Source organism: Muscardinus avellanarius (assembly GCF_963383645.1).
Source record: "Muscardinus avellanarius genome assembly, chromosome: 2".
Taxonomy (NCBI): Eukaryota; Metazoa; Chordata; class Mammalia; order Rodentia; family Gliridae; genus Muscardinus; species Muscardinus avellanarius.
In genome coordinates, this window is record NC_137787.1 from 14,725,672 (window position 1) to 14,746,186 (window position 20,515).

The 20,515-nt window shown below is 38.9% G+C and overlaps 1 protein-coding gene across 2 annotated transcripts in view; it reads left to right on the plus strand.

Moving 5' to 3' along the window:
- Positions 1–3,352: 3,352 nt before the first annotated feature.
- CUL3 (cullin 3) overlaps positions 3,353–20,515 on the plus strand; it is a gene marked incomplete at both ends in the record, with an annotated part of 103,193 nt that continues 86,030 nt past the window's right edge. For both annotated transcript variants that reach the window (XM_080689249.1, XM_080689250.1), the window contains one exon: positions 3,353–3,418. In XM_080689249.1, the coding sequence (XP_080545375.1) occupies positions 3,353–3,418 (66 nt within the window). The remainder of the gene's footprint in view (positions 3,419–20,515) is intronic.

A 20,515-nucleotide genomic window follows, 5' to 3' on the forward strand; every position in this document is an offset into this window, starting at 1 on the left:
GCAGTAGATTTCCTAATGACAAGTTCATTTTGAAGTACTTTCCTACTTCTTGGTGGTCAAGAGCACAAGGAAAGAGAGATAGTGATTCTTTTAAATGCAGCTACAGTAATACAAATGTGAAAATATGGGCTCATAAAACAAACACATTAAAGCGTGTTTCTGGGTTCCTAAATGTTGGCTCATGGTGTTTGTCAGGTTCACTGTGAAATTAAAAAAAATCAGTACAATGTGTATTGTTTATCATAAGGTTAACCAATTTAAAAAACTATCCTTTATTCAAAAATAAACCTTCCTCCATTTTTGAGGCTAACATACTTTTTTCTTGATAATAAAACCATGTTGCTAGTCTATGATAGTCGTTTCTTTTTAATGTCTTTACTTACCAAAGTAAAACTGCTCACCCTATACTGGTTCTCCAACTTTTTGAAAAACATTTTCATGGCTTGTAAAGTCTAAGTTGGAGACTGGCTTTAAGATATGATCCATTTTGCCAGGCGTGGTGGCGCACTCTTGTAATCCCCGCGCTTGGCAGGAGGATCACGCAGGTTCGAAGCCAGCCCTCCGTGCTGGCTTAGGAGACCCTGTTTCCAAATAAAAATGTAAAAATAGGTCTGGGAGTGTAGCCTGGAGGTAGAAGGGCTTCCAGGAACCCCAGTACCACCAAAAAACAAAACAAAACAAAACAATAAACAAAAACAAAACAAAGTAAAAGAAGTTTAAAAAAAAAGATATGATCCATTTTCTAAAAGCGTATGTCTTTTGGAAACCTACAAATGGAGTAAAGGAATATAGTATAACCTTGGCCTTAATGTCCATGCTAATAGCCAACAGGTGATGAATGGCTCTTCTGTTCTGAGCACTGTTCTCAGGGTTCTTAAAATGTATTCACTCACTTAAATTTCATAGTAACCCAAGGAAGATGTATTCTTACTGTCTCCATTGTACAGACGAGCAACTCGAGGTACAGTCTAGTCTTTGTTCCAGGAGACATTTAACACAGCTAATAAAATGGCAGAGCTGAAATTCAAATCAATGGCTCCAGAATATATTTTCTTCCATTACAAAGAATTTGGGCCATATTACAGGACCTTGTTTTATTTTATTTTATTTTTTAAATTTTAAAACAGGGTCCTGCTAGGTTTCTGAGAGTTTTGCTAAGTTGCTAAGCCTGTACTCCAACCTGTGATCCTTTGGTTTCAACCTCTCAACTACTTAAATTACAGGCCTGAGCCAGGACACCCAGCCTCGTATATTCTAATTATTATGGAAACAAAGATTCACTTAGCATACAAATTATAAACTCCTATCCAAGATTCATGTAATATTAAAGTCAGAGCCCTTCCCAATTTTGTCTTATCAACCTGTTCTTGATGACCTATTTTTAGCTTCATTTGTTTACACAGACATTGCCTTAAGTAACATTCATTTTAAACTCTTCTTTTGATTAGCAAATACCAAAAAACACCTGAGAAAATATATTTCCAATGGGGCATTTTAACCAAGTAGGAACTGAAAGCACAATACTCATATGCTTAGACATTAAAATTAAATTAATTTGGGCAAATTTAACCATATAGTAAGTAAATCTAAAATTTTATTTCAGTTTACTTATTAAAGTTTGCTACCAAAAATGTATTAAAATTCCACCTTTCAAATGTAGATATCCAACTGGGCTTTGTGGAAGATGCCTATAATCTTAGTACTTGAGAGGCTGAGACAGGAGGATTGCAGTTTCAAAAACAGACTCAGCAAGTAGTGAGACTCATCGACTTAATGAGACCCTGTTTTAAAAAATAAAATATAGCTGAGAGTGTCAGAATGCCCCTTGAGTTAATACCACAAGCAAAGAAAAAAAAAGTGTAGATATTTACCGCAACAGCATATTTAAAACGGGAAAAATCATAAGCTTTATTAGGAACTCACATATTCCCTTGCAGAGTTAGAAATTCAATTAACAGCAAGTTGGCAAGTAGGTAAATCAGGAAGTAAATTTCACAATAAATGAAAAGGCAAACCGGAGTCAAACTACATTTTCACTCTATGAAGAAAAAACAACAAAAAATTCTTCCCAGTACTCAGTAAACTGAATCCAACAGTAATTTTGGTTTAAAAAAATCTAGTGTTCTTGATAATTGTAAAAGTGACTTGTTTGGCAGGTTAAAGATGGGTTTCTATTATTCCATTGAACACCATTTAGTAAAATATCGCACTCGATTAAGGGAGTTGTCATTTTACTTCAATGGAAACAAAAACCAGGTTTTAATATTAATGAGCCCTGGGTCCCCCAGAAAATGTACGTGAATTAAGGGGTCCCTGAGCTTCAGAGGTGTAAGGAAATTGGTGGATGAACATCTCCACCCCTCAAGTCCGGAGAGCTGAGGTGTGCAATATCTTGTTTAGCACACAGGAGTCTAATTTCCGACAGCGCAGGTAACTCCTGCACAAACTCTTCTTTCAAGTTTCTGGCTTCTGCTCAACCACCCATCTCTAGTCCACATGCCCTAGAAAAACACAGGAACCAGTTCTGGGACGTTCGTATCCACCTCGCACCCCACGCGCAGTCCCGGGACTCGCCTCCCGCGGCCCAACCCACCACCGTCCCGCCCCGCCTTTCACAACTTCCCCCGCCCACCGGCCACGTGACCGGGACCGCCCCACGCCCGCTTCGCGTTCCACCAATCACCAACCGGTTCCGCCCAGAACCTGCTCGCGGAGGCTCCCCTTTCAAAAAGGCAGCTCCCGCCTCCCGCCCTCGGCCCCGCCCCCGGCCCCTCCCACTTTCCAACTCCCTCTTCCCCTCCTCCCGTCCGGCTTCGCCCCGCCCCGCCGGGCAGCGCGCTCACCGTCTTCTCGCGAGACCCGAGCGTCCCCGCCGCGCCGCCCGCCTCCCCTCCCGTCCTCCCGCCCCCCTCCCCCATCTCTCCACACTCCGGCTCTCCTCCCTCCCTCCTCCCCCCTCCACCCTCTGGGCCGGATCTCGTCTCGCTGAGGCGGAGGAGGAGAAGGAGGAGGAGGAGGACGTTCGGCCTGCGCAGTGAGATGTTTGTCCGTCGCCGCCGCCGCCGCCATCGCGGAGGAGCGCGATAAAGGCAGCCGAGCCGGGCGTGAGGGGAGCCCGCGGAGCCGCCGCGCCGGCGCAGCGCCCGCCGCCGCCGAGCCGCCCGAGCCCGAGCCGCCGCCGCCGCCGCCGCCGCCGCCGAGCCGCGGCCGCCCCGGGGCCGGCCCGCCCGCCCGCCCAGCCCGCCCGGGGCCGCGCCGCCCCCCGCGCCGCCCTGCCCGCCGCCCGCCCTCGATGTGACACCGGCGCCTCGGAGTGCGAGCCGCAGCCGCCGCCGGGGAGGGGACGAGCACCATGTCGAATCTGAGCAAAGGCACGGGCAGCCGGAAGGACACCAAGATGCGGATCCGGGCCTTTCCGGTGAGTCCCGCCCCGGCGCCCGGGACCCCGGGGCCGCGGCCGCACGCGAGGCCCGGGCTGAGGTCCCCAACAGGCCGCAGGCCGCCGCCGCCCCTCCCCCACGCCGCGGCCGCGGGGCGCGAGCGGCCGGCAACGGGGCTGCGCCCGCCGCCCGCCCGGCCCCCGGCAACTTTTCACGTGCGGCGCCGACACCGCCCGGCCTGGCCGCGCCGGGCATGGAGGCGCCGTCCGGGCTGCCGCCCGCGGCCCCCGGCGCAGTTGACAGTGGCTGCGCGGCGGGCTGGGGTGCTCCGGGGATGACCCCGAGCGCGGCGGGCCCACCTTGCGAACTCCCGCCCTCGCCGGAGCGGAGGGGAAGCCGGACGGAACGAATTGGGGCCCTGGGTTCCCGTCCCTCCGCCGCGGCAGCCCCCCATGAACGAGGGGGTCGTCACCGCGCAGAGTGGCTTTTTAAATTTCTTTTTACTCTGGCAGTTTTAGCGACAGCACACGTATTTTGTTCAGAAACTTTTTCTTCTCTGACATTACGTTGAGTCACAGGCTTGCGGGGTTTAGTGTGTAGGGTTTATAAGTTTAGGTGTCATACTTGATCCAGGTAGCCAATGGCAAGCAGTTCGGAATGTACTGTTGTAATAGAAACTGGACATTCTTGCTCTTGTCCCTACAGTAACAGGTATATGTCAAGGTAGGCTACCTAGCAATTAACAAGGGTTTTAAAAGTAAAACTAGAGAAAGATCTTGGTTTTTTCCTTCTTAGGCTCAAACATATCGCGTGGGAGACAAAGGGGATCTGTATTTACTTTTTTAAGCATGCTCTGTATTTACTTTTTGAAGCATGCTCCTTTTTTCTCAAGTTTGCAGTGAGGAAAAACTTATCTTGGTTGCCCCAGTTGAATAAGTAACTTAGTCCTAGAGAACTTGAGGATCTCTGAATTCTTAAAATTTCGAACAAAAGAACACACCAGGTACAGAATTCTGCAATTGCCAAAACGTAAATACTAATGTTAGTGTGTGGAAGCTTCTGGCTTTATGTGGATATACAGGGAGGGTATACTCCAGAGGTTTAAGTGTTTTGATGCTGATTAAAGGGGGCTTGGATGGATGTTTGAAATCTTTCCAAGTGTGAGGAACTGCATCCGAAAGTGCTAAGTATTGACAGCAGAGTACTAAGGAAGTTGACTTGGTGTACTTTCTTTGTAATTGGGCAGAGCTGAGTTTATGAATTTGCGAGTAAATTTTTCTACTAAATCAGCCACCCAACTGACTATCAAGTTGACCATTTTTTAAACACAATTCACAATTACTCAGTATTTTGTGAAGTCAATGTTTCTATACAACAGGTTTTTAGGAAATGTATGCCATCTTTGAAGTCTTGACTTCTAGTTCAGTTTTTTTAACTTAAATATGGAATAGCTCATATTCTCACATATGTTCATGTTATTCAGATTAACCAGCTTCTTTGATCCGTTTACTTGCTCTTACCTGCTTTCTTCCCATACACTAATTAATTCAAGTTAGACCGAGTATAGTGTGCCAGGGATTTGGGATCATACCTTGAAAGGCCAAGATTTTTGCTTTCTGGAGCTAATATTGTTGGGGATAAGAAGCAAGAGAGAATTTCATTAGCTGAAGAATATAATGTGATAGGTTAACACATAGTCCTGGAACTGATTTTTTCCCCCCAGTAGCATTATGGCTGTTGAGCTAATAACTTGAATCCTTTCTGATTGTAACTTGTTGCTCTTTAAGTTTTTTAAACTCCTTAGTGAAGTCTGTAAATACCTGACATTCAGTAGTTAGTAGCTAATTTTTAAAAGCACAATTTTTCATTAGTAGTGTTGCATTATTCACCATTATATTTTTTAGTGCACAAATTTTTAAGTTGTTTGAGATTTTAGGCTAGATATATGCAGTTTATTGACTTATTTATCCTTTGGTGAATATATAAGTACTTAAAGACCTTCAGAATTTTTTCTTTCAAGTTAGCAGTCTTAAACATGACTACATGGATTGCACATAATTGCATGAATTGCTAGTTAAAAGCCATGAATGTGTAGTATTCCAAAAGAAAAAATATTGTGGTTATATTTATGCATATATTTAAAACTGTTGTATCTTACATATAACATTTGGATGTATAGTTCTATAATTTATGGGACATCATAGTTTAAAACCACAAGTGCTCATTTCATATTACATTTTATAAAATTGATGTGCACAAAATATAAAAATATGTTTTAGGATTGATTGCTTTTTATAATTGCAAAATAGTGGTAAGTGAACTTAGAGAATGTTTGATAGATATGTAAGATATAGTCCCATCTAGTGAAGTCAGATTCTTTTCATTGCTTCAAATGCACCTTTTAAGTATGCCTTTGTTGTTATTCACAAGATTGAAAATTGTACTATGCCACAGTTTAACGCACAATTTAAACTTTTAAGTGGACTTTAAATTGGTATTTTTAAGAAGGAAAGCAGTATGTTTTTATCCATATAAACTCTTGGCAGGAAAAGTTTATTCCAACTTATAGGCTTTTCTGCATTGTACAGAATATATCTCATTTTATATCTTTTTGATAATAACATTTTATATTGTACACAAAGAAACAGCAGGGGCCACATTTATTTATTTATTTATTTATTTTTAAGGAAAGGAGGCTATAGTTTTGAAACACCTGTAAATGTTTTGGGTTTGGAGCAAGTAATTCCTCTCCAAGAAATTTCTTCCTTGCTTTTGCCATGTGTCTTGCTCCTGAGCTTTTGTGAAACTGTGTAGGATAAATTGCTGCCAATGAATTTTGTCTTTATCTTTGAAAAGCCATTCTTCATCTGCACTGTCCAGGGTTCTATCCACCTGAGCTTGATAAACTTAGAATTGGAGGAGAAATATTTGAATGAAAATGCTGTCCTTTCATTTGTCTTTTTTGGCTTAACTTTCAGAGTTTAGGAGATACATTATGAGATTGACCATTTCTAGTATATGGTCTGGAAATAACTTTAGTGACTGGTTTATGAAACATGCTAAATCATGACAAAAAAGGCTGTATGGATGTAAAATCCACTCCATTCTGGATGAGCCTCACCTCTGTAGCACGGACAGTAAATGACAGATTATTGTTAGGTGGAACCCACATAGTGACTTGACATGGAAAAGATGAGTTTTAAGATAATTTCTGGTGTATTTAAGAGCAAAAAAAAAAAAAGTAGGAGACAGTGGGTTTTCTTTCTCCTTTCTCCCCCCCTCCCAGATTTGTGGGAATATTTTGGCCTTCATAATAGGTTTCTATAATTATTACACAGAACTGCTTGGACTGTATATACAGGAGAGTCTTGCAAATCACATAGAGCAGGGAATTAGCCATAAATTTGTTTTTTCAATTCTCTAAGTTATTTTCTTACAGAGAAGTTATGGAGTAAGGTGTAATTCATGAAAGTGCTGCCATTGGTACCTCTTTGGCTTGAGAAGCTAAAAAAAAGTGTGAAGTTTTTATCAATTAAATGTTTATTCTGCATTTTCTTCTTAGCGAGCAGTTCAGAAGAATGGGGAAATGATTAGTACCCATTTAAATTTCACTTTCTAAATAGTACATTAACTACAAAGTTGATTCATTCAAACAAAAGAGAGAAAGCTTCATTAGTTTGTATGTCATCCTTTAAATGAAGGTAAATAGTGTTTGTCCAGTTCAGAAAAATTATATAATTAAGACTAGAAAAAGGAGTATGTTTTCTTTTTGTATTATAAATTGGAAGATCTTAAGGTAATTTAAAAATTTTTATTCCAGATTGTATAAATGGTCCTTTGCAATTTGGTTGGACTTTTATACCAGTTATTGAATAATTTGTAGTTTTAAGTAATGGAGCTTTCAAAATAGTTCTTGTTTGCCCACTCTAAGGTCAATCAAGCCAGGCTTGGTGGAGCATGCTTGTAATCCCAGTACTTAGGAAGCTCCAGACAGGAGGATCATAGATTGGCGGCAAGCCTCAACAAATCAGTGAAGCTTCTCAAAATTTAACAATATCCTGTTTCAAAAAAAAATAGAGCTGGGGGTGTAGCAGAGAGATAGAATGCCTCTGGGTTTAGTCCCCAGTACCACACACACAAAAAGTTTCTTAGTGTACATATATTTCATGTGATATTTTTGAAAGTATGATTTTTAATGACTGTGATACTTTGGGGTACACACATACTTTGCATGATTAAAACACGTTTTTAAGCTGGGTGTGATGGTGTACACTTGTTAATTGGGAAGCTGAAACAGGATTGCAGGTTTGCTGACAGCCTTAGCAACTTGTGAGGCCCTCTGCAACCTAGTATGACTGTTTCAAAATAAAGTTGGGTTAGGGGTATGGCTCGGAGGTAAAATGCCCCTGAATTCAGTCCTCAGTACAAAAAAAAAAAAAAAAAAAATCACGTTTTTAACTGTTCCTCTACTACCAGGCAATTTGATGGATTCTAGGGAGTCCATATTTTCTCTTAAGATTCAGAATGCAAGTGTGACTAGGTATATAACCATTTGAGTCCATCTATGATTATGGAGTTACTGAGCTAAGTATAGTTAAATATTTTACCTAATCGATGCCCAGAAAGGCAGAAGTAATAACCAACACTTGCTGAATGCTTATCATGTGGCAGGTGCCGTTCTCTGCTTTGCATGTTTAAACTTATTTAGTTCACACAACTCTTTAGAATACTAGTATCTTATTTGATTTTCAAAGGAGGCCTTGGGAGGTTAAATAACTTGCTAAGATTGCTTTACAGTGAGAGTGGCAGAACTAGAATTTTAACACAGTAATCTGGCTCTAAAGTGTGTTTTTAAGAATTTTAATTGTCAAGTATGTACTTTTTTTTTTATGATACTGGGGATTGACCCCAGAGGCATTCTATCTCCGAGTTACACCCCAGACCTACTTTATTTTTTACTTTTTTAACAGGATCTTACTAAGTTGCTGAGACTGAACCTTAAATATGTGATCTTCCTGTCTTAGCCTCCCCAATACTGGGATTACAGGCATGTACTACTATGCCCAACTAAGTTTGTTATCAGTTTAACTTAACCAACATATTATTTCTTTAATTTTATAGGTGAAAAGTAGCATTTTAATACCTTATAATTTGGTTTTTTGACTATATGTAAGAATAAACTATGGATAATTCCCAGGAGTTTTTCATTTAGTTTGTATGAAAGTGTTCTATGCTTATGTTAGAAGTATGACTAAAAAGTAAAGCAACTGAGAGCTTGATAAGGTGTGGGTTCTGGACTGCTAGCTTTTGAATACCACTCTACTTCTTTTTAGCTGTGCTATCTTTTAAAAGTTGCTTCTCTAGATGGAAGTGATGGGTCATACCTGTAATTCCAGTACTTGTGAGGCTGAGGTAGGAAGATTGCAGGTTTGAGACCATCCCTCAAAATAGTGAGACCCTGTTTCAAATTAAAAAAATAAGCCAGGTATGGTGGTGCACGCTTGTAATCCTAGTACTTGCAAGGCTGAGACTGGAGGATCTGGGATTGAGGCCAGCCTCAACTGCTTAGTGGGGCCCTCTGCAACTTAGTGAGACCCTATTTCAAAACAAAGAATAAAAATCCGGCTGGGGGTATAGCTTGGAGGTAGAATGCCCTTGGGTTCAATCTAGCGCACATATGTGTGCATTTGTGTGTTTGCATGTGGACACACACACACACACAAACAAATAAAATGAAATAAAAAAGGCAAAAAAAAATAATAAAGGCTGAGGGTATAGCCTTGAAGTAAAATGTCCAAGTTCAATCTCCAGTATCCCTAACCTCCCAAAATATTTAGCTTCTCAGTTTCCTCCTATAAAAATAAACTAAAAGGATCTACCATACAGTATTGTTATCCAATAAAGAAAATAAAGTTTTACAACTATATCTATCATACTTTTAATTGTTGCTAGGTTACACTGAGCATGAGTATGCCAAATCTTATTAAAATCATTTTTCTTTTTTTTTAGGTACTGGGTTATTAAAGGCAGGGGGATTCTTCCTCTGGGTTACACCCCCAGTTTAATTTTTATGTTTAAACATGGTCTTAGTTTCTGAGGCAGGCCTCAGACCTGTGATCTTTCTGCCTCAGCCTCCCAAGTACTGAGATTTCAGGTGTGTGCCACCACGCCCAGCTTCACATGTTTTTAGTAGTTATATTGAAATGCTGTATACTTATTTTTGTGATGCTACCTTTTTGTGTGCGTACAGAATCAGAACTTGTTTTGAAAAATGCACAGAACCAATTTGTCTCCCACTCCAAAAAGTGGGGCCGCTGCAAAGAATGCTGCTGGCTTTCAGGAGTAGCCTCAAAGAGAGAATGTCCAATAATTTACTGTGTACACCCTCCTATGTACATTAAATGCTTATTTATAAAAATATCTTGTTTTCCTTTCTGCCGCCTTTTCTCCCCTGCTCCCATTTTTGGTATCACTCCTGAACTAGGTTGTGGTTTCTGCTCAGATCTTATATACCAGACACCCTTTTGAACCACAAAGCACTTAGCACAGTGTGGGTGGTTAGCGAGTGATCGATTAAATGGAAACTAGTTCTCTAAGCCAAACCATAGTAATAGGTTGATTAAGTCAGTGGAAATGCTGTTCTGAATGTTTGAAAACTGTTTTGCGACTCTTAAGTGAAGACTTAAGATGGAGAAGTGGGTCATTAATGATTTTGTGGCATTTAGAAGGGTAGTCTCCTTAGTCTTAGTGACCTGAAAATAAAGGTAGCACGATGCACTGACATTAGCCCTGGATTGAGTGTCAGAAGACTTAATATTGGGTTCATTCTTTTTCCGTGTACCAGCAGTACTCTGCATTTCACTTCCTCCACTGTGATTCGGCTTTGCATCTCGTTTCTTCCTCCAAGTCTGTCACACTCCACACTCTGATCTCCTACTTCACCGTAAGCTAATTAAACCCCATTATGCCAGTTGTTCTCAGTGTTCTGCTTTCTTACCATCTGAAACCTGGCTTTGCACTTGAGGATCCAGGCTTAGTCTTCTTCACTGTTTTACTTATAACCCTTCAGGCATTGGGCTCGGGTGCTGTTTATTTCCACATCAGTCATCCTCTCTTTTTGGCTCAGGCTTTTGATAACTCTTTTATTGTTCACTAACTTCCTATGCATACTCCCTGTCATTGGAGTTTTTTATTTTTCTTATTTTTTCTGGTACTGGGGATTGAACCCTAGGGACATTCTACCTCTGAGCTACACCCTGACCCCTATTTTTATTCTTTCTTTATTTTTTGAAACAAGGTCTCGCTGAGTTGCTGAGAACCTAAGTAGCTGAGGCTGGCCTTCAACCTGTGATCCTCCTGTCTCAGCCTCCCAAGCACTGGGATTTAAAAGTGTGCACTACCACCCCAGGCTCGGGGGAGATTTTAATACTTTATTCACATTTCTTCTAGTTCTTCAGTGATTTTTTTTTTTCCCTTTCAGTTATATTCTGTAATTTGTGTCTTTACTCATTCTGAACACTTTGGTATCAGAAAAGGAAGATAACTCTTTTTCTTCCTCATCATGGTCACTATCACCATCTCTTTCACAGGCAGGATTCCTAAGAGAATAGTCTGTGTCCTTTAGAAGAGCACAGTTTTCTTTACAGGAGGCGTTATGTTTTTTTTTTTTTTCTGTTGATATCTCTCAGTGTACTGTAATAGAACCCAGCATTTAGCCGGGCATGGTGGCGCACGCTTGTAATCCCTGCGCTTGGGAGGCAGAGACAGGAGGATCGCGCAGGTTCGAAGCCAGCCCCGCGCTGGCTTAGGAGACCCTGTTTCCAAATAAAAATGCAAAAATAGGTCTGGGAGTGTAGCCTGGAGGTACAAGGGCTTCCAGGAACCCCAGTACCACCAAAAAAAAAAAAAAAAAAAAAAGAACCCAGCATTTAGTAGGCAGTGTTCAGTGAATGAACTAATAAAGAAGTTATTTTCTTTATCTTTATGATGGGAACTATAGCAGTCTTGCACAATCATAAGGATTAAATGAGATAAATGTTAAACTGCTTTCTAATAAATAGTGGTATCACTGAAATATTTAAAAGAATAATTTCTTAATCATAAAGTCAGAATTTCAACTAAAAGTAATTTTGTTTCCTGTAGGACAGCCATAATCAAATTTATAGGGTCTTTAGTACCAAGGAGGCCAAAGAAGAGGAGAGTTTAGGTATATTCACAATCTTCCTCTCATCATTTAGAGCAGCTCCAATGTTGCCATTTGTATACTTCAGGGATTTTGTAGATTTCATTTTTAAAAGTTGTTAACCATTGCTTTAAAATCACTTGTCATTAATCCAGCCTTATTAAAAGATGAATAATGTTCTACTTGCCCAACTTAATAATAGTTAATAAGAACTTAAAAACTGATGTTGTAGCTGCCCTAACTATTCATCTAGTGCTTTTGTTATTAGACAACATTCCTTTAACATTTTTTAAAGTCAGTTTTAAAGTTTCATCGAAACATTTAAGACTTCTAATCATTGAGAAAGGAATGGATCTAACTGCTTTTTAAAAAATATACTTTTATTGATGCATTGTAATTGTACATCATAGTGAGAGGTTCAGGGTGCACAAACATACATGCACACAGCACTTGGTGTGATTCCCTATGGATCCCACCCCTCTCTCCCCATCTTTGTACATGTTAGATTGGTAGTGGTACCTTTGTATATGGGTACAGCATTATTTGAACTATTTACTTAATCAACCCTCCTTCCCCTCTCCGCATTTCTCTCCCCAATCCCCTTCCACTATTCTACTGGTCTCTCTGTTCATTTTATGAAAGCCTGTTAGTTTCCTATTTTCTCCCTAGCTTCCACATGAGAGAAAGCATACAACTCGTGACTTTCTGAGACTGGCTGATCTCACTTAGCATAATACCTTCCAGTCCCATCCATTTCTCTGAGATAATTTTGTTCTTTATGGCTGAGTAAATGTGTATTTACACCACATTTTCTTTATCTGTTCATCTGTTGATGGACACCTAGGTTGGTTTCATAATTTGGCTATTGGGAAGTGTGCTGCTATAAACATAGATATGCATATATATACTGAGTAGTAATATTGCTGGGTCATATGGTGATTCCATTTCTCATCTTTTGAGGAGCCTCCATACTGATCTCCATAGTGGTTGTACTAATTTGTACTTCCACCAACAGTGTAGAATAGTTCCTATTTTCCCATAACTTCACCAGCATTTATTATTGTTTGCAGTCTTGATGATTGTCATACTAACTGTAATCGGATGGAATTTCAGTGTAGTTTTGATTTGCTTTGTCCTAATCCCTATTGATGTTGAAAATTTTTTCATATTTTATTGGCCACTTGCATTTCTTTTGAGAAGTGGAGACATTGCAATGCCTGATTCCAAATTATATGCTATGCTACAGAGCTGTAGTAACAAAAGCAGTGTGGTATTGGCACAAAAACACATAGACTAGTGGAATAGAATAGACACAAAGATGAGTCCTCACACTTACAGCCAGTTGACTTTTGACAAAGGAGCCAGAAATCTACACTGGAGAAAAGTCAGCCTTTTCAGCAAATGGGGCTGGGAGAGCTGGATATCCATATGTAGAGGAATAAAATTAGGCAACAGTCTGACCTTGTATAAGAGTCAAGGTGGATCAAAAACCTAGAAATTGACCAGAAATGTGCAGTTCCTAGAAGAAAGCATAGGACCACTCTCCAACATGGAGGTACTAGTAGAGACTTCCTCAGCAAGACCCCCAAAAGCTCAGGAAATAAAACCAAGAATCAATACATGAAATAGCATCAAATTAAAAAAAAAAAAACCTTTGCACAGCAAAAGAAACAAGAGTCTGAAGAGAACCTGCAGAATGGGAGAGATTCTTTGCCAGCCACTCCTCTGATATGAGAATAATATCTAGACTACACAAAGAACTTAAAAAACTTTACATTAAAACAACTAACCCAATTTAAAAAGTGGCCAATTTTGCTCTTTAAGTGAGAAATGTTTCTTCTAAGCACAAGCAAAGGGGAGTGAATATCTACTTTAAGAAAATACATGATTTCTTAGTGACAGTTTTATAAAAGCAAGCCATCATTGCCAAAAGGAATTCCATAAATTGCTTCTCATTCTTACCTAAAGCAGCTCTTAAGGGAGCAAGTTAACCTTTTCTGTTTGCTTAGTCTCTCCAAAGTACTGTTGAAAAATTACTTTTTACTTTTCATTTTAATAAAGAAATGCTGCTACAAGGTTAATAACCATAACTTAATAAGTATCTGCCTGTGTTGGGTTCTAAGCATTTTGAATTAATTATTTCAAATCTCTAAAATAGTTTTAAGTTTAGATATTATTACTCCCGTTTTAAATCTAGGTGGGGCTCAGAGAGGCCTAATAAAACGTGTGCAGTATATACCTAAGAAAGGACAGAGCTGGGATTCAGGTGGACCTGACTCAAAAGTTGGTGTGTTTTTAAATTGCCCCATGCTGCCTAATGTTATTAAGCATTTTTTGTATTCTGAGATACTTGTTTTCTGAATAGGAACATATTAAAAATAATTCTGTGGTTGCTGCTTAATGATTATTAGCCAGGGGCAGATCCAAGGGCCCTGAAGATTATACAGTGCAGCACAGTACCACCTTTATAAAAAGAATTCAAGGGTACTACTTGGCATGCATCTGTAATCCCAGCTGTTGGAGGCTGAGGCTGGATGATTATGAGCTAGAGCCTAGCCTAGGTATTCCTATCTTAAAAAAAAAAAGGGTTCTAGGACTTGGCAGGAGCTTTTAAGCGTAACTAGGTTTAAGGCAAATGAACTTCTTATAAGAGATACTAGTTATAAAAACCTTGATTCAATAAAAGTATGTATTGTTTGGGAACGTCTGAATATATAAATGGCTCAAGGAGGCTTTAGTATATACTGACTTGAATAAAGCAGTCAAATTCAAAATCTTTAGGACACGTTAGGTGACATTATGAAATAAAGTTTTCCTATTTTAAATAAGATAGCACCCCTTCTCAAACATTTTTTCCATTTGCTAGAAATTTGTCTTTAGGTATTTAGAAAAATGGGATTCCTTGAAATTAATATGTTTTAAGTACTTTAGTTTTTGGTCTTTAAGAATATTGTACATTATACAGTGCAATGAATTTATTTTTATTTTTTTATTTTTGGCAGGTCTGGGGGTGGAACCCAGAGGCGTTTGACCTCCGAGCTACACCCCCTGCCCAATTTTTTTTTTATTCTTTATTTTGAAACAGGGTCTCACTTAGTTGCAGAGGGCCTCACTAAGTAGCTGAGGCTGTTTGCGATCCTCGATCCTCCGGTCTCAGCCTCCGTAATGCTGGGATTACAAGCGTGCGCCACCACGCCTGGCTCAGTGCAATGAATTTAAAGAGTAGATACTTCATAATAACTTATTTCTCGTGGTAATGCAAATAATACATGAAGGAAGTATTTTGGGGGGAATGAATGTTATTACTAGCCAAATAAACAATTGCTCTTAATTTTAATTTTATTTTTTGATGGTACTGGGAATGGAACCCAGGGTCATTCTACCTCTGAGATACACCTCTGGCCTTTTATTTTATCTTTTTTTTTTTTTTTTTTGGTGGTACTGGGGTTTCTGGAAACCTTTCTACCTCCAGGCTACACTCCCAGACCTGTTTTTATACTTTTTTAAAATTTGGAAACAGGGTCTCTTAAGCCAGCACGCTGGCTTTGAAACTGCGTGATCCCCTGTCTCTGCCTCCCAAGGTGGGGGGATTATAAGTGTGTGCCACCACACCCTGCTCTTTTATCTTGAAACAGGGTTTCACTTAGTTGCTGAGGGCCTTGCTGTGATGCTGAAGCTGGCTTCAAACCTGTGATCCTCCTGTCTCAGCCTCTCAGGTATTGTATTATAGGCATGTGCCACCACATCCAACTTCTAATTTTAGAAAGCAAATCTTTGCTGGTATAATTGAATACGGCAGACTGGGAAACTTAGAACAGAAATTAATTTTCTCACACTTTTGGAGTCTGGGAAGTCCAAGTTGTAGGTGCTTTCAGGTTTGTCTGGTGAGGTCAGCTTTCTTCTCCCAGGGTAGTGCTTTGACTCACTTGCTCTGGAGGCAGAAACTTTGTGTTCTCACATGGCAGAAAGCAGAAAGGCAAAAGGGTGTGCTCCCTCATCAAGCCTTCAGCTGTTAAGGCCACCTAATCCTTCTTCATTATGGCCCCATCTGCATAGCTTAATTGCCTCCTGAAGGCCCCACCTCTTAATACTGTTAACATTGGTGATTGTTTCACAATGAATTTTGGAGGGAGCACAAATATTCACACAATTACAGGGACTTAGGAGAGAATCTGTTCATATTCAACAAATACAGAAGTGGAGGACTAGACAGGGTGATTGAGCCAAGAGCTCCTGGCTTGAATTTTATGGAAAAACCACCTCTGAAAACTGATTTCTGGCTAAAAGGTCTTTTTCTCAACCACACTGAAATAGGCTTTAAGCCATAGTAAGTCCAGGTTAACACTGGAGTAATTTTAAGATAACTTCTCAATGTTAGTGTCTTGATTTGCATTGACATGGTACAGTGGAAGGGCATTTGGTTTTGGACACGAGGACTTCATTGCTTTAACTAACTGCGATCTTTGAAAAGCCACTTAGCCTTATTTTACTCTTCTGTAAAAAACCTTTTAATTTGAGGTTAACATAGATTCTACTCTAAAAATTTTGGTGAAAGGCAGTGTGATTTTACGCAGTCTAGGAACTGAATGCTAGTGTTTTCTCCTTGGCCTTATTTGTTCTAAAAATTACTTGGCTTTTCAGCCTTAGATTTTTCTTTAAAATAGGAATGGTATATTTCAGTGGATGATGGTTAAATCCTAATATGAAGCAGTGGGAAAGTTAGTTTTGTACTGCATACTTACTATTTTTTTGTGTGAGCTGACAGTTTGTGTTCTAAGCAGAATTTTGTGATAATTTTTTATAAAATTTTATGGGTACGTTACAGTCTCACATCGTAATGTAAATATAATTTATGATGAGCCTTTTGATATCACAATTGATTACAGTTAAGATAATTTAAAGACAAATCTAGTTGGCAATTTATACTGTTTCACAAGGGTTTTATTTCCCCTCTTTGGATATGTGTAATAAAGTATAAACAGTTTAGTATTGTCTTATAATTTGTACATTTTTATTTATTTACTTTTTTTTTTGCGGTACTGGGGATCCTGGAAGCCCTTCTACCTCTGGACTACACTCCCAGACCTATTTTTTATATTTTTATTTGGAAACAGGGTCTCTTAAGCCAGCGCGGCTGGCTTCGAACCTGCACGATCTCCGCCTCCCAAGCGCGCACCACCATGCCCGGCTAATTTGTACATTTTTAAAAGAAAAATTGGAGCTGGGCATGGTGGCTCACGCTTGTAATCCCCGTGCTTGGGAGGCGGAGACAGGAGGATCGCGCAGGTTCAAAGCCAGCTATGCTCGCTGGCTTAAGAGACCCTGTTTCCAAATAAAAATGTAAAAATAGGTCTGGGAGTGTAGCCCGGAGGTAGAAGGGCTTCCAGGAACCCTAGTACCACCAAAAAAGAAGAAAAATTGGTAAGTTTACTCAAAAGTATTTTAGTGTTTCAACTAAAGAGAAGACAATAATAACTAATATCATTTGTAATTAAGAGCAATTGTATATTATAGGCTAGAGTATGAAATTCAGTCATCTGTTTAGAGTATTTTTTTCTTATAACATTAAAATGACTTTGAAGTTCTATGAAAAATATAGAACTGATTTTTATTATTTCTGCCAGATAAGCATTTAGAGTAATTTTTTTTATACATGACCCTTTAATAGTAGTTTTTTGGATTTAATACTATATTGGGAAAAGTATTGATATCATACATATAGTTATTAATCTCTTTCATTAATATTTTTGTTAGTGCATTGTAATCGTATATCATAGTGAGATTCGTAGTGATACATTCATATACATACAGCATCACTTTGTCTATTTTCCTATTAATTTTTTAATGGGAATTATCTGTAAGTATAATGTTTAGAGTTCCAGTAAAGATATCATCTTTTCTTGATACAGTATGTTTCAGGGAGCCCACTAACATACCTTTTTCATCAGTGATGAAAACCACACAAATACTAACATAGAAAGTATGACATATTTTGTGCCTCAGTAGGAATATAGTTCATTCAGCTAACTATATTGAAAATATTTGAGAAAAAAATTGCAGTTGTTCTGATACTGTACAAACTTTTTTTCCTTATCATTTTTAAACAACTATTTCTGTAACACTTTATTATAAACAATATAGAGGTGCTTTAAAGCATATGGGAAGAACAGGTCATGGTGGCACACACTTGTAATCCCAGTACTTGGGAGGCTAAGACATGAAGATCTCAGATTCAAAGCCAGCCTCAGGAATATATAAAAATTTTCAAAAAAAAAAAAAAAAGGCTGGAGTTGTAGCTCAGAGGTAGAATGTCTTTGGGTTCAATCCCCAGTATCTCATGTGTGCACATGTGTGTGTGCACACACACACCATAAATAAAAAGTATATGGGAGAATGTGCATAGGTTATATGCAAATACTACACTTTCTTATATATGAGACTTGAGTATCCATGGATTTGGGGTTCTGTGGGGTTTGTGGGATCAATTCACCACAGATACCGAGAGGTAAACTGTACTTATATGATTGCCTTTTATTTGTTATGGTCATTATTAGGTTATGAAGTATTAGATATGAATTTTTCATATATGTAAAAATCATTTACAGAATATAGTTGAAGTAAAAGTTAGCACTCTTAAAGTTAATTGTTCTGTGATATAAATGGACTTTAATAGGTTAATTTAGAAGCTTGACTTTTTGTATTTGAAAACAGTTTTTCCAAATTTTTTAGATTTTCAAATTGATTTTTGGATATCTTACGTTGAGAACTGAAATGCAGATCAAAACTGAGACCTTTTACTGATTTTTTTTATTATGAATGTTACCATCATATAATTTAGTGACATATTAGAGACCAGTTGAATGTAGATCAGATTTAGTTTGTGATACCATGGAATTGTTCCAGGGTACAGCACTTTTCCTCATTGATAATCTTTTTCTCTTCTTCCTTGACATTCTTTTGGTAGCATACTTCCTGTCCCATGAGGCCAACATAACCAAAGAGAAACCAGTTAACCAAGTATCAGTAGTCTTTATTCTCATTTACAGTCACTTTGAGGCTATATGTCTCCTCTTTGTAGTAAAAGAAGAGACAATTTATACTTGCTGAACAAATGCTGTGTGCTAGATGCTTTCATAAACTTTAATTGCCACATAATGTATCATCTTCCATTTCTTTGGCCACAAATAGAGGAGGAAAGTGAGGTTTTGGGAAGTATAATAACTTTATGTCTGTTTGAATGTGTTCTGCTGGGCAGTTTACTTCAAAGCCTGAAACTTTGGCTGCACTTTTATGATTGACATTGTTTAAGTAATTATAGGTCAATAATTTGGGATTATTGTAGATATCGTGCATGTTATTACAGCCATTGATCATCAAATAAGAATCCTTATCATTTTTAGCTGTAAGTGGACTGTTCTCTAATAGTTTTGAATGTCGCTTAGTCATCATGCTTTGGATTATAAAAAGTACAGTAACAAAGAAAGCGACCTTACTACCGAGGTGTTTATAGTTTGGGAGGGAGCTTCCTTATGTAATTAATGGTTTAGTTGCTTCTGATTAGAATACTGCCATTCCTCAACTATTTTACGAAGGAAGCTTTTTTGATACTGAAGTTTGAAATTGAGATCAAGCATTTTTCCTTGTTTATTTTTTTTCTAGCTGTGTCATTCTGAATTGCCTGGAATTTCAAGTTTTCACCCTTTTCCCCCACCCACCCTGTTCCAGATTTTTTCTTGTAAATTTTTCACAAGGAACTAAAGACTTGTTGTCTTTTGCGTTTAAAGGATGTGAAGAATACATTTCTTTTCGTTTTGGTTTTAATTTGTTCTTTTCACCTTTTAATAATTACAGAACATTTGAGATGTGTAAGTATATAATTGGCATCTTTCAAATTCAGTCATTTGAAAATTATTTGAAGTAGATGACACAGTAAGATATTTTTAGAAGAAAATGGAGACTTTGTAGAGTTATTTTTTTATTGATATTTACTAATGAGGAATTTATAATTCAGTTGGGGGAGGTAAGAAGACAGAGCTCTTTTTAAAAAATTACGGTCTTGATTTTATAAACTTAAAATGAATGTGTTTGCATCTTATTTTATTATTTTGCTGAAACCTTGGTTGCCAGATCTGTTTCTGAGTAGATCAGTATCATCAATTCGATTGAAATCTTGTTCAGATAGTTCTGTTTCTGAGCTATACTCCCAGCCCTGTTTTATTTTCTGTTCTGAAACAGGGTCTCACTAGGTTGCCAAGAGTCTTGCTACATTGCTGAAGGTGTTCTGTAATCTGTGATCCTGTTTTGGCCTCCCAAATACTGGGATTACAGGTGTGTGACCACACCCAGTTTAGGCTGTTTTCTTTTTTTTTTTTCCTCTTTTTTAATTTTTTATGCAGGTCTGGGGATGGAACGTAGGGGCATTTGACCTCTGAGCTACATCCCCTGCCCTATTTTTTATTCTGTATTTTGAAACCAGGTCTCACTGAGTTGCAGAGGGCCTCACTAAGTAGCTAAGGCTATCCGAACCCCGATCCTCTGATCTCAGCCTCCCGAATGCTGGGATTACAAGCGTGCGCCACCACGCCCAGGTTCCTTTTTAAATTTTTGTTCTTATTTTATAGGTACTGGGAATTAAACCCAAGGACATTCTACCTTTGAGGCACATCCCCAGACCTTTTTAGTTTTCATTTTGAAACTTGGCTTCACTACACTGTCAAGGCTGGCCTCCAACCTGCGATCCTCCTGTTTTACCTTCCTAAGTACTGGAATTACAAGCATGTGTCGAGCCTGGCTTAGACTGGTATTTTATTATTATTTTATTATTTTTTATTTTTTGGTGGTACTGGGGATGGAACCCTTCTACCTCCGGGCTATCTATCTATCTATCTATGTATAAATTTTTTTTGTTTTTTGTTTTTTTTTTGGAAACAGGGTCTCTTTCTCTTAAGCCAGA